The sequence below is a fragment of the Cervus elaphus genome, chromosome 1 (assembly GCF_910594005.1).
Source record: "Cervus elaphus chromosome 1, mCerEla1.1, whole genome shotgun sequence".
Classification (NCBI taxonomy): Eukaryota; Metazoa; Chordata; class Mammalia; order Artiodactyla; family Cervidae; genus Cervus; species Cervus elaphus.
In genome coordinates, this window is record NC_057815.1 from 11,579,525 (window position 1) to 11,595,017 (window position 15,493).

Genomic DNA, 15,493 nt, shown 5'->3' on the forward strand with positions numbered 1-15,493 from the left:
GCTGCCCTCTGGTGGCCGGCAGGCAAGGCGTGTTCCGGGGGTTAGGGGGTCCACCTTGTCCCTGGAATAGCAGCTTTGATTTCTCAGGTTAATCAGTGTCTTTTCACTGTCCCTGGAACAAAACAAGCTTGTCCTTGATCTGGAGCCTTGGCCCTTGCTTCTACTTGTCCTCAGAACGCTCTTCTTCCAGTTCAGCAGCCCTTTTCTCATTCTCCAGCCTTTGGGCCAATGTCACTTCCCCAGGGAAGCCCTCCTGGGCTACTTTGTCTGAAACATCTGAAACAGCACCTAACCCCACCCTCCGTCCTTCTCTCTCCCGTTACCTTGCTTGGTTCAAGAGCTTACCTGCTAATTGAAAACATCTGGTTAAATTCTGGGTTTACTGCCTCCCTCCCTCTCCAGAACGTCGGACCCAGGAGAGCAAGGTCTTTGTTACACGCGTCCCTGGACCTCAAGCCATCACACATAGTAGATACACAAAAGGACTTGTTGAAGGAATGGCAAGTGTGTCTCCACAAGAGCGCCTGGGACTGAAGCCGAGCTTCTGGTCCTGAGGAGCTACGGGATGTGGGCAGGGCACGTGCCAACCTCGTGTGGCAGACAACCAGCTGAGGCAGCAGCCTGAGCACCAGCAAGGAGACATGCGCGGTCCCGGGGGTCTTCCTGCCTTCCCTCTGCCCTGCGCTCTGGGGGGGACAGACAGACGGTGTCCCAGGCCTGAACAGCTGCTGCCAGGGGGTGAGGGGGACCGCCTCCCCGGCCCTGGTTGCAGGGACCCTGGTCCACAGCTGTGCGGCGGCTCTAAGGGGGTGGGGTGCGGTGGGCGCGCTGAGGAAGGCGCCCGTTGCCTCCGGACGCAGCCGCCTGCGTGCAGGGATGCGCCTTCCAGAGCAGGAGGTGTCCGGGGAGGGCGCAGGGCAGGAAAGCCGGGGCCAGCAACTGGCCGTGACTCCTCTGGGACGTCCCCGTTCCGCCCTGACTACTGCACTTAGCCCGAGGCGGGGCTGGTCTGGAGCCCGCGCGGAGGCGAGGGCTGCTGCCGGCCTAGGAGCCTGGCTGCCGTCTGAGCGCGGGCGGCCGGCGGGGCTGAGCTCTGTCCGTGGGCGCGCAGAGCCGGGGTCCGGACGGTCAGCAGCATCTGCTCTTGGGCTGGTCTTCCGGTGAGAGCTTGATGGAGTCTGTGAGGTAACTCTCTAAGATGCTTCGATACCTTGACAGAGCCCGACTGGCCAGCATCTCGAAGGCTTGTACCACGTTGATGTCATTCTTGGCACTGACTTCAAAATAGGGAATATCCTTCTCTTTACACCAGCCTTGGGCTACCTCTTGCGGAACCTGCCGGTCTGCCAGATCGATCTTGTTCCCGAGCACCACCATGGGGTAGGACTGGTGCATTGGAATGGTTTTGGCCAGAACATCACCCCTCCAGGTTTCCAGGGCTTCAAAGGACTCCAGGTCAGTGACATCAAAAGCCAGGACACAGCCATCAGAGCCTTTGTAGAATGTAGACACCATGGAGCGGAATCGCTCCTGGCCGCCTGTGTCCCAGATCTGTAGCTTCAAGGTTGTGTCATCCAGTATGATAATCTTGGAGAGGATGCTGGCCCCCAGTGTGGTCTGATAGTCTTCGTAAAACGTCTTATGCACATATCGGTGGAGGAGGGAGGTCTTTCCAACACCCAGGGCTCCAATGATGATGAGCTTGAGGTCCACCTTCTTCCGAGGATTCATGGAGGGGCTTCAGAATCTCTGGTGTTGCTGGAACAGACAAGAGCCAGGAAAAGCTTCCAGAGCCTTTTCAGCCTCCGACGGCAGGTGGGGGGTTTTCTCTGAGTCTGGGGGGCTCCTCTTAGAACAGCAGTCTCAGCTAGATCAGAGGAAAAAGGCTTTGGGAGCAAACTTGTTGAGGCCAAGTCACTTCCTTCTGAGTTTTCCTCCTCTCTCTTTATGCACAAACTTGGGAAAGTTGCAAAAGAGGCTGGGCCGGTGTGACCTCAGCCGTGTGGGTGGAGTGGGTGGGGAGGATGGAAAGCTGGGCTCCCAGCAGACTCCACATTAAAGCTTTTAAATAGTGAAGCATACCAGAGTTTTTAATAACAGAATTTGATTCAGCAAATATTATCTGATCCTTTGCTACATGTTTCCTCAGTACATTTTAAAAATCTGTGTGAAATTCAAGTGCTGTTTTCCACCTGATATCTACTAGCTTGCATGGGACTTGTTAAGTTACTTGGGGGATCCTAGTTTTGTCTATTAGCATGTATTCTTGTTATTATCGTGCATCCCATGGTTGTTTCCTTATTGCTTCAGCAAGAATTACATTCAGTTGTTCAGTTTCTAAATGACCTAATTAGCAGCAGTTTTTCCATTTTTTTTCTTTAGAATTCTCTTAGTCTACAGTTGGACTCCCTCTCTATTACTCTCTTTTCCTCCCTGAGTTTTACTCAACATTCTGCTAATGAGTTCACATTCCACTCTTGTCCCTCCATGGATTGTTGCCCATGCGTTTGGAGACTTCCTTGCCTTAATTATTGGGGGAAAAATCTCTTCTTGGTCTTTCCTTGCTAGACATTGCTGGCTCTGAGTTTCTAGCTCTTACCTCTGATGTGTCTTTGTTTTTCACATAAAGAGAGATCATAAAGCAGAGAGAAGCCCTGAAGACCATATAATTTTATGGATGATCAAACTTTGGCCAGAGAGCCAAGTGACTTATTCAAAGAACTACAGTTAGTGGCAGAATCAGGGCCAGAATCCATATCTCCAAACTAAGAAGTTCTGGTTTCACTATAGTAATGAATTCACTCTCAGACCACATCAAACTAATGCAGGTAGGCTAACTGATACTTGATCAACCCGTTCTATTTACAATTAATTAATAAATTTTCATTATATCTCAATTAGATTCTCAGTCTTGGACTACAACAGGGGGAAAATAAGAGAAAAAAGAGAAGTAGAGTGAGTTCATAAGCTGTGAGGTGTACAGCAGCAGTTCATAATATTTATTATTGCTTAGGGTTTTGATGAATGCTCTTGAGCTTCTCATTACTTTATTCAAGAAATATTTACTGAGTATCTACTCTGTGCATATCTGTGTGTATGTGTGAACACATACACACATAAACACAATTTCCTTAGATCTTCTTTTAGGGAGCCACTGTGTGAATGGTGTCAATATCCTCATAAATATCTTATAATACATACAAGTTTCATACCCATAGCAATATACCAAAAATTAGTTGCTTTTTGGGGGAAATGCACACTGTGATTCCTTATAGATAGTTTACCTTCATAATTATTCCCATGTATCCAATTCTTAGAATCATCTAATTCTTGTATTTCATAGTGGAGGAACTCAGACTCAAACATCTTCAAAGGCCATGTAGTTATGGTAATTGAGTGAAGTAGGTGGAGACCTGGAGACAGAGGCAGTGTTGAGACTACAAGTCCTGCTTGAAGGGGCAGCTGCCACTCCATGTCAGGTGATTTTTGTCATGTGGGAAATCAAGGGCTAGTACTTCTAGAACTTCTGTATTTCTAAGAGAGGTTGGAAATATTTCTTTATATGAAATCTCCTGATTTTTATAATGTTGGTGACTAATCAAAAACATTTAAAACCTCTGCATTGGCCAAATGAAGCATGTGTACCTAATTAAAATCCTGGACATATAGTTTGCCCTAGCACCCTTTGCGTGCCTTCTCCATTTGCAGAGACAAATTGCAAGACCCAAGCTTCCAAGCCACAGGACTCTCTCGTTTCTAAGAATTCTGGAAGTGAGAGCTCAAGGGAAATAGTCCTAACTCACTGACCTCTGGAGTGGTCAAACAACCCACCCACTGATTTGCTTGGTCAGTTCCCACTTAATGCCACTGAGAGAATAAAAATCCCTTTCTAGAGAAAATGCAGGGAAAAGTGTTGTTCCTTTTGCAGAGATCAAAATAAGGGCTATCTTGCTTTTATTCAAACTATAGTAATTATTCTAGAAATTAAAATGTAGTATTGGTATGCATGCTACCCAATGGGTGTGTTTGATGTTTGGCCCTACATGGGTCATGCGAACACAAATCTATACATGGCATCTTGAATCCTATTTCTCCAAACTCAATAATTAGTGTCTGATATTAGCTACAACTTCTCAGTTCAAGGTCCTCACTAGTCTCCTAAACTTCAAATCTAATTGCCTGTCTTATTTCATTTTCTCATTTGTCAAATATTTATAGACTGCCTCCTAGGTGTCAGATATGTTTTAAACACTAAAGATATATGACAGTTAATCACATAGACATGGTCTATTCACCCACAAAGCTTACTCTCTGTGAAGCCTAGGGAGACAATAGTCATGTAAACAAATGAATAAATAACACAGTTTCAAGCAGTGATAATTGTTATGAAGAAAGTAAAATGGGGAAATGGGATAGGAGTGATTGAGGAAAGGCTGTACTGCACAGTCATTTGGATTGAGACCTGAATGGTGAGAAGGTGACAGCAATGCAAAGATATGGGGGAAGAGGGTTGCAATCAAGGGAAACATCTGGTGCAAAAGCCTGTCACAGGACTGGACTTGAAGCATTTAAGGATCAGAAAGTCAACCTGTGGCTGGAAAGTCTAAGCTGACTTCTTTCCAGTATTTGCCCGTTTGTAATCCTGGTTTCGACAAAACTTGCCTAGTTCTATTTATCAGCTACCTTTGCTGGTTCTCTCCAAGGTCCTGATGAGGGATTGTGTCCTTCTTTGGAGAGTTTATCCACTACTAAAACCTTATTTATTACCTCAGTGTTGTCTTCACCTGAGTATATGTACTAACTTATGAATTCAGGTAAATTTTCTATGCATGGAAATGGCAAGAAGACTTGCCATATTTACAGATTTCTTCTCTCTGGAACCCAGAAACCATATGAAATAGTTGAGAAAGATAATGTCCTGAACTAAAGCAGTGGCTGGGATAGAATCATCAGTACCTGGTAGCCCACTAGACATGTCTGTGTGGATGTGGATCTATGTAATGCGAGTGAGGGGGCACACTAAGGGAGAATGACTCCAAAGTGTCAGACTTTAGTCAATGGTAGATGACAAGTGCTACTCACTGAGATTCAGAAAACAGGAGGAGAAGTAGGCTTAATTTGGATGAAGGTGGGTAGGTGAATACAGGTAATGGAAGGTAAGAAAGAGTGGAGAGTTAAGAAGGAATTCCCGAATCTGAACAGCAGGTAGTCTCTTTCTGCCATCTTAGACTGGAACTTCAAATAAATATTGCCAAGTAAGAATGATTACAATGGGAAAACAGGTCTGTAATATAATTGAATGCCATTAGTTTTCTATATTCTGATAAAATAATTTTACAAGGAGTACATCAAAGCTGTATATTGTCACCTGCTTATTTAGCTTATGTGCAGAGTACATCATGTGAAATGCTGGGCTGGATGAAGCACAAGCTGGAATCAGGATTGCTGGAAGAAATATCAATAACCTAAAATATGCAGATGGCACCACCCTTATGGCAGATAGCGAAGAGAAACTAAAGAGCCTCCTGATGAAAGTGAAAGAGAAGAGTAAAAAAGCAGGCTTAAAACTCAACATTAAAAAAACTAAGATCATGACATCCAGTCCCATTACTTCATAGTAAGTAGATGGGGAAACAATAGAAACAGTGAGAGACTTTATTTTTGGGGAATCCAAAATCACTGCGGATGGTGACTGCAGCCATGCAATTAAAGGATGCTTACTCCATGGGAGGGAAGTTATGACCAACCTAGACAATATATTAAAAAGCAGAGACTTACTTTACCAACAAAGGTCCATTTAGTCAAAGCTATGGTTTTTCCAGTAGTCATGTATGGATGTGAGAGTTGGAACATAAAGAAAGCTGAGTGCCAAAGAATTGATGCTTTTGAACTGTGGTGTTGGAGAAGACCCTTGAGAGTCCCTTGGACTGCAAGGAGATCCAACCAGTCCATCCTGAAGGAAATCAGTCCTGAATATTCATTGGAAGGAGTGATGTTGAAGCTGAAACTCCAATTCTTTGGTCACCTGGTGCAAAGAACTGACTTATTTGAAAAGACCCTGCTGCTGGGAAAAATTGAAGGCAAGAGGAGAAGGGGATGACAGAGAATGAGATGGTTGGATGGCATCACCGACTCTATGGGCATGAGTTTGAGCAAGCTCTGGGAGTTGGTGATGGACTGGGAGGCCTGGCGTGCTGCAGTCCATGGTGCTGCAAAGAGCTGGACATGACTGAATGACTGAACTAACTGACTGAATTTTACAAGCTGATCTAGAAACTCACCCATTAATAATGGAATTGCTTCCATTAAATCAGAATGCTACAAACCATGCAAGTTAAAAGTTGAGGCAATTCCCTAGGAAATTCAGGCTAGAGCTGTTTAATGTCAATCCAGTGTTACCTTCATCCAACTAAGTATATTTGATTAACATAATCCTAAATATATTCCTTGATTTTAGAGAACTGGAGCAAAGTGGCAGACATGGCATCATTATATCCTGGCTAATATTCACTAATCACTAAACAAAACTTATTGGGTACTAACAATGTGCCAGACATTATGCTGGGTGCTGGGGATGCAACAATGAGTAAGACATAGCTCTTGCACAAAAATTACAAACAAACCATACCTAGGCTGACCTTCGCACAGAGACTCTTTTTTGTAACTGATGGATACTGTCTTTTAAGTGGTATGTTATGAATCAAGGCTATATGGGGCCAATTTGTACTTACTCTTTTATTCTTAAAGCTAATTGCAAATTCTCATCTCAGCACAGAGCCCTGTGATGCCAAGAGACTCATTGTAGTTCACTGGGGAGAGGAAAGAATTCTAGTAGTGGTCAAGATCTGCTGTGTTTATTATTTTAAGAGTTTGTTCCACTTGGAAATAGTTTTCCTAGTTATTATTTATGAGTCCTCTCACCTGGTCTTCCGACAAACCTGCTTGCGGGCATACATTCTGGCATTTTGATGGAATGGGTTTATTTCCTTTACCCTGGACACCAGGTGCTGCTGGCTAAAAACAGCAGAGGACTGAATCTCTTCTCTTAAGGGTCCTGGCAGCTCTGTGGCAAATTCGGCCACCGAGCTATCTAGGCTCTATTATTTCCATTCTGATGGGCTTTCCTCCCTAGTGGTGTGTGTATGTGTGTGTATGAGAGAGAAGTGGGAGCAGGGGAGAGAGAGAGAATATGTTTCATTGTCCCTGTTCTCAAATGGAGTTGACCTTCTCAGTTGTCTCACAGCATTTTCTGGAAATAAAACAGGACAAAAATGTGACTGTACCTAGAAAAAATGAATTGTGACATTTAAAAATATCACTAATTGTGCAGTAGTTTGAGCATTCTTTGGCATTGCCTTTCTTTGGGATTGGAATGAAAATTGACCTTTTCCAGTCCTGTGGCCACTGTTGAATGTTCCAAATTTGCTGGCATGTTGAGTGCAGCACTTTCACAGCATCATCTTTCAGGATTTGAAATAGCATATGAGAGATGGGATAATCTACTGGTTAAAATCCCCACTTTTTTTATTTGGCTTTTGCTGGTGTGATTTCAGGTGAATTACTAAATCTCTTCGAGCCACAATTTCTTTGTCTGTGAAAAGATAATAACTTAATCTGCTTCCTATGTTGCTGTGAGGGTTGAATAACTTATTTAGGTAAAGCACTTAGCCTGGTGTCTGGCAAATGGAAAATGTTAACTTAATCAAGTATTTATTCTCCTTATCCCTTCCCTGCCCAAGAGGACCTTATAGCTCTTTACAAATGCAGTTATACAGAAATGACCACCTTCATCCTCCCATGACCCACTGAAATCAAAAACAGTTGCAAAATGGAGAGACCTCATGTACCCAAGAAAACAAGCTGTTGAAGGACCAGGATTTTAATTCTGATGCTTTGGTCAGTTGGCTGGATGACCTTGGACAGACTCTTTGTTTACAGTTATATTAACATTTCTGCAATATTTGGATGGAGAAGCTAAGGACCTGACTCCCCCCCCCCCCCCCCGCCCCAGGTAATAGAAATGCTCATGTCTCCCCTATGCCCTTTAAAATCAACCAATCAATCAATATCCATCCAAACATTTCAATAAAAGACTTTCTCTTTTTGGTCCTAGTCAACCTCCTTAAAAGGTTATCTGCATTAATTTTTCTCCACCTTTCCACCTGCATTTATTTCTTAGCAAGGCATGGCAATCTGCCATTGGCCTCCTAACCATCATTACACCAGCTCTGGTTAAAACTACCTCTTCATTAACAAAAGCAAATGGTTATCTTTTGATCCTCATCTTGCTTAACTTTTGACCACAAAAAGAAGAAGGCAAATGACCTTAAGGTGTGGGAAATACATTTTGAAGTTTGAGTCCAGACAAACTGAGTCTCAATGCTGAAATCGCAATTGCCATTTAAAGGGCCTTTGTTCTGCTGAAAGCATCCCATATTCAGAATCAAAATGTGAATTATTCAAGTAATCAAGGAAACTGGGTCTACTAAAGTACCTTACCATGACATCAGACACCAAAAGTGAAATCTGATGACAGGGAAATGATTAGAGCACAAAGCAATCTGTTGCTTTGTTCTGATTTGAAATGATGATGGTAAAGTAGGCACCTGCTGCTATGTGTACCTGATGGGTCCTAATACATTTCAGACCACTGTCTAGTCATTCTGCCATGTTCAATCACAATGTATTTGTCTGGTGTCATATACCATTAAGACCTTCTTCTTTGTTAAGGAGCCTCTCCAAAGATCCAAGCAAAATGTTAAAGATGATAATTTGCCTTACAGCAGACATCTTCAGTGGTTAATTTCAGGCACACAGGTATGTGGGTGCGGGCAATATTTTTGGTTAGGAAAAACTTTCCCAAGCCCTCTGGACCACCACCCCCTTCCTTTCTTTTCACCGCCCCTTGGAGTTGACTGCATTTTAATGGGGCATTTGGTGAAGCTGCTACCCTGAGCTGAGTCAGATTGTTGCAGAGAAAGTTTATCATTCTCAGGATTGCTGTCAGGATGATTAAATAGAGCTGTTGTGCAATAGGTCCTAACCCACAGCAGCAATGAAGGGGAGTAAACACTGGACTGGGAATCGGGAACTGGTCTAGTCTGGTTCGGTGACTCTGGGCAAGTCTCTTCCACTCTGTTAGCCTGGGTAGTGTCACCTATAAAAGGTGGGCTGACCTAGATAACTGACTCTAAAGTCAGTTTTAAAAATTTCTCTTTCAACTCTATAGTTCTCCGAATTTTTTTAAACCAGTTTTCCCTTGGTTGATTTTACCACTACTTTGCAAAGTGATTACTTCTTGTCTCTCACCTCTTCACTTACTTTTTGGCTAGTTCACTCAGAGATAACCACAGGAAATATGCATCTCACAAGCAAATAATTTTCTCCTTTGGAAACATCTATGCTGTGCTCACTGTGGAGCAATTACATGGTAAATCTGGGATGTGTCCAGAATAGTCACTCTTATAAAACTCTTCAGCCTGAATGTTGGTTGCTCACTGATACTTGTATGAAATGCCAATTTGGTGGCAAGGTTTGAAACCAGACAACTCTACTAAATAACCAGGCTCTGTATGAAATAGGTTATAGTCATCTCATGCTTCCACTCTGATAATTACTCTAAAGATTTTCAAATCCTAAGACTGATGAAACTTTTTACATTTTTTTTTCTTGTTCCTGTTCCCCAGACTCAAGCTGATAGACAGCCAGAGCCTGGAAGCAATAATGACTCATTATTTAAACATTATTATGTCAATAATAATCATACCCTCTTTCTTGGGGCTCAAGCACTAATATAAAGACTTTTTTTCTTTTAAAGACTCACAACCAGAAATACTGTGAAATTTCAGAATGTTAAGGATAAAAAGAATATCCCTAAAAATGTCCCAATAGTGTTAACATAAAATACAGGACAGCTAGTTAGCATTGAAGTTCAAATAGACAATAAGTAATATTTTAGAATAAGTATGTTTCTAGAATTTCCTTGTTTATCTGAAATGCAAACTTAGTTGTATATCTTACATATTTACTTGCTAGATGTGGCAGTGCTGTTTTTCAGAGTAAAACCAGATCACCCAAACATCCCACAATTAGCAGTGGATGGTAATAGGCAATTTGACTGATGTTTTCAAAATTCAGAGACATTAAAACTCTCAAGTTATAGTCACAACCTACCCAAGATATCAATGAAGGGATAAATGAAAACTGAAACTGAAAACTGAAAATATGAAGACTATGAAAATGTGTGAAAAATATGAAGAATATGAAAACATGTGAAAAATATCAGGAATATGAAAAAGTGTGAAAAATATGAAGAATATGAAAATGTTCCAAAAATATGAAGAATATGAAAATGTATGAAAAATATGAAGAATATGAAAATATGTGAAAAATATGAAGAATATGAAAATGTTCCAAAAATATGAAGAATATGAAAATATTCTAAAAATATGAAGCATATGAAAATATTCCCAAAATATGAAGAATATGAAAATATTAAAAAAATATGAAGAATATGAAAATATTCTAAAAATATGAAGAATATGAAAATATTCTAAAAATATGAGGCATATGAAAATATTCTGAAAATATGAAGATTATGAAAATGTGTGAAAAATATGAAGAATATGAAAATATTCTGAAAATATGAAGAATATGAAAATCTGTGAAAAACATGAAGAATATGAAAATATTCTGAAAATATGAGGAATATGAAAATATTCTGAAAATATGAGGAATATGAAAATAATCTAAAAATATGAAGCATATGAAAATATTCTGAAAATATGAAGATTATGAAAATGTGTGAAAAATATGAAGAATATGAAAATATTCCAAAAATATGAAGCATATGAAAATATTCCCAAAAATATGAAGAATATGAAAATCTGTGAAAAACATGAAGAATATGAAAATATTCTGAAAATATGAGGAATATGAAAATAATCTAAAAATATGAAGCATATGAAAATATTCTGAAAATATGAAGATTATGAAAATGTGTGAAAAATATGAAGAATATGAAAATATTCCAAAAATATGAAACATATGAAAATATTCTGAAAATATGAAGAGTATGAAAATATGTGAAAAACATGAAGAATATGAAAATATTCTGAAAATATGAAGAATATGAAAATATTCAGAAAATATGAAGAATATGAAAATATTCAGAAAATATGAAGAATATGAAAATATTCTGAAAATATGAGGAATATGAAAATAATCTAAAAATATGAAGCATATGAAAATATTCTGAAAATATGAAGATTATGAAAATGTGTGAAAAATATGAAGAATATGAAAATATTCCAAAAATATGAAGCATATGAAAATATTCCCAAAAATATGAAGAGTATGAAAATATGTGAACAACATGAAGAATATGAAAATATGTGAAAAATATGAAGAATATGAAAATATGTGAAAAATATGAAGAATATGAAAATATTCTGAAAATATGAAGATTATGAAAATGTGTGAAAAATATGAAGAATATGAAATATTCCAAAAATATGAAGAATATTAAAATATTCGGAAAATATGAAGAATATGAAAATATTCGAAAAATATGAAGAATATGAAAATATTCGGAAAATATGAAGAATATGAAAATACTCTAAAAATATGAAGAATATGAAAATATTCGAAAAATATGAAGATTATGAAAATGTGTGGAAAATATGAAGAATATGAAAGTATGTGAAAAATATGAAGAATATGAAAATATTCTAAAAATATGAAGAATATGAAAATATGTGAACAACATGAAGAATATGAAAATATGTGAACAACATGAAGAATATGAAAATATGTGAAAAATATGAAGAATATGAAAATATGTGAAAAATATGAAGAATATGAAAATATTCTGAAAATATGAAGATTATGAAAATGTGTGAAAAATATGAAGAATATGAAAATATTCTGAAAATATGAAGATTATGAAAATGTGTGAAAAATATGAAGAATATGAAAATATTCTGAAAATATGAAGAACATGAAAATATTCAGAAAATATGAAGAGTATGAAAATATTCCAAAAATATGAAGAATATGAAAATATGTGAACAACATGAAGAATATGAAAATATTCGAAAAATATGAAGAATATGAAAATATTCTAAAAATATGAAGAATATGAAAATATTCTGAAAATATGAAAAATATGAAAATATTCTGAAAATATGAAGATAATGAAAATATTCTGAAAATATGAAGAATATGAAAATATTCTGAAAATATGAGGAATATGAAAATAATCTAAAAATATGAAGCATATGAAAATATTCTGAAAATATGAAGATTATGAAAATGTGTGAAAAATATGAAGAATATGAAAATATTCCAAAAATATGAAGCATATGAAAATATTCCCAAAAATATGAAGAGTATGAAAATATGTGAACAACATGAAGAATATGAAAATATGTGAAAAATATGAAGAATATGAAAATATGTGAAAAATATGAAGAATATGAAAATATTCTGAAAATATGAAGATTATGAAAATGTGTGAAAAATATGAAGAATATGAAATATTCCAAAAATATGAAGAATATTAAAATATTCGGAAAATATGAAGAATATGAAAATATTCGAAAAATATGAAGAATATGAAAATATTCGGAAAATATGAAGAATATGAAAATACTCTAAAAATATGAAGAATATGAAAATATTCGAAAAATATGAAGAATATGAAAATATTCTGAAAATATGAAAAATATGAAAATATTCTGAAAATATGAAGATAATGAAAATATTCTGAAAATATGAAGAATATGAAAATATTCTGAAAATATGAAGAATATGAAAATATTCCAAAAACATGAAGAATATGAAAATATTCTAAAAATATGAAGAATATGAAAATATGTGAAATATATGAAGAATATGAAAATATTCTGAAAATATGAAGAATATGAAAATATTCCCAAAATATGAAGAATATGAAAATGTTCCGAAAATATGAAGAATATGAAAATATTCCAAAAATATGAAGAATACGAAAATATGTGAAAAATATGAAGAATATGAAAATGTGTGAAAATATGAAATATATTAAATATATGAAAATTTATGTATTATATGAAAATATAAGAAATATTGAAAGTATATAAAATATATGAAGAATATGTAAATATTCTGAAAATATGAAAAATACGAAATATATGAAATATATGTGCAATATGAAAATATATGAAATATATGAAAATATATGAAATATATTAAATATATGAAAATTTGAGAATGAGAATATATGAAATATATGAAAATATATGAAATATATGGAAATATATGAAATATATGAAAAATATGAAAATATATGAAATATATGGGTAAAGAAACAGAAAATAAAGACACACTTTCCTGCCTTCATGGAGCTTACATTCAGGTGAAGAGATGAAAAGCAACTATGCTATAAAGTGATATGTGTTGGTGTAATAAATAAAGTAGAGGAGGAAATAGGAAGTGTTGTAGACTGCTGGAACTTTAGGAATGGTGTTTGGAACATCCTCACTGAGGATATCTCCTCAGTCTAATGAGGGGACATGACTGTCTCCTCAGTCATTGTCTGCGATGGAATGGATTTGGGGAATCAGTCAGACTGTCCACTGTACCTGCAGAACGTACAGTCCAGGTAAAACAGGAGGACAGGTGGCTCTGGGGGAGAGGTCTCCTGGGACAAAAGGAGACGTTGTAGAATATCTGTTGTCATGGAAAATTTAAAAATACTGTGAGAATTAGAAGAAATAAAAACAAGTATAAGGAGACAGTTAACTTCACAGAATACCACTTGACTCCTCCGTGAATAATGCTTACAAAGTCACAATGATGTAAAACGTTGTTATTAGTTTACAAATTTTAAAATATACTGATAGAGAAAGCATGGAAGATGTAATTTTAATTATAGGACCAAATGTAAATGTTATCACCTGGAATGCTCTACGATTGGAATGCCAGGAAAGGAAGACAGCAGAGCTAAAGATAAGTCTAAGAGCACCAGTGTTCTCTTTAAACCCAAGGGGATGTTAAGAGACCGACTATATTTGGTGTATGTTTACTGCCTAAAATTTCAAAGATAGCCAAACAATAGAGAAACAAATATGTGTTATAATTACACAGGGAAATTGGGGAAGATAGATGTGAGGTGATATAAGTGAGCTGAATCTTATAGCAGCAACTTGAATATCTAAAATGGACAAATTCAGACATTGTATATAAACTCACATTTACTGTAGAATCATAGAAGAAATACAGAATTTTGATGTAGCTACAGAACAAACAAGTTATAGAGTTAGTGGGCTGATTTTGGGGAGTTAAGACAGGGTGAGAGTGAAGAACAGAGTATTATTTTCATTATTAGTCCTTTCAGACAAATTTGACTTTTGAACTATGTGTGTGCATTACACTGAATTTTAAAATATCTGGTTTCCACTCTACAAAAATTTCTTTCTGTACTCCTGAAAGTGATATGCTTTCACTATGGAAAATTTAGAAACTATATAAAACTTCTCCAGGATTTAGAGGTAACTATTAAAATATTGGCCCATTTTCTTCTAGTCTTTTGAGATCAATTACATTTACACACATTTGTGATTATGTGGAGTAAGGATACAACTTGATGTATTCAAATTTGTGAATCTAAACTGATTAACTTAGATTCCATAGATAATTTGTAACATTTAAAATCTCCCTTATGATTTCAAATGAAACCAAAATAAACATGATATTAAAATCTTTCTGCAAAGAGACCTTTGGCATTAAACAATAGCAGTAAAATTAGCCTATTTACCAATGTGACTAGACCCCAACAATCTAAGGGTAAGTTCATTCTGATGTTAATCAGGCAGTGAGAACTATGATTTGCCAGACAAAATTAAATGACAGATTTGTTTCATAACTGGACAGTTACATCAGTTCAGTTCAGTTCACTCAGTCGTGTCTGACTCTTTGCGACCCCATGGACCACAGCATGCCAGGCCTCCCTGTCCATCACCAACTCTTGGAGTCTACCCAAACCCATGTCCATTGAGTCGGTGATGCCATCCAACCATCTCATCCTCTGTCATCCCCCTCACCTCCTGCCCTCAATCTTTCCCAGCATCAGGGTCTTTTCAAATGAGTCAGCTCTTCGCATCAGATGGCCAAAGTATTGGAGTTTCAGCTTCAACATCAGTCCTTCCAATGAATACTCAATGAACACTTCAATGAACACTTCAAATGATCTCCTTTAGGATGGACTGGTTAGATCTCCTTGCAGTCCAAGGGACTCTCAAGAGTCTTCTCCAAGACCACAGTTCAAAAGCATCAATTCTTTGGCATTCAACTTTCTTTATAGTCCAACTCTGACATCCATACATGACTACTGGAAAAACAATAGCCTTGACTAGATGGACCTTTGTTGGTAAAGTGTTGTCTCTGCTTTTTAATATGCTCTCTAGGTTGGTCATAACTTTGCTTCCAAGAAGTAAGTGTCTTTTAACTTCAT

General features: G+C 37.2%; 1 protein-coding gene across 1 annotated transcript; it reads right to left on the reverse strand.

Moving 5' to 3' along the window:
* Positions 1-1,067: 1,067 nt before the first annotated feature.
* On the reverse strand, positions 1,068-2,007 carry LOC122672939 (ras-related protein Rab-7b-like). The gene has a single exon (XM_043873880.1). The coding sequence runs from the start codon at positions 1,729-1,731 to the stop codon at positions 1,129-1,131; it is 603 nt and encodes a 200-aa protein (XP_043729815.1). The 5' UTR covers positions 1,732-2,007; the 3' UTR covers positions 1,068-1,128.
* Between the last annotated feature and the right edge of the window lie 13,486 nt (positions 2,008-15,493).

Bases quoted from the DNA above. Each gene is read 5' to 3' on its own strand.
- LOC122672939 (XM_043873880.1), bottom strand. From the start codon at position 1,731: ATGAATCCTCGGAAGAAGGTGGACCTCAAGCTCATCATCATTGGAGCC.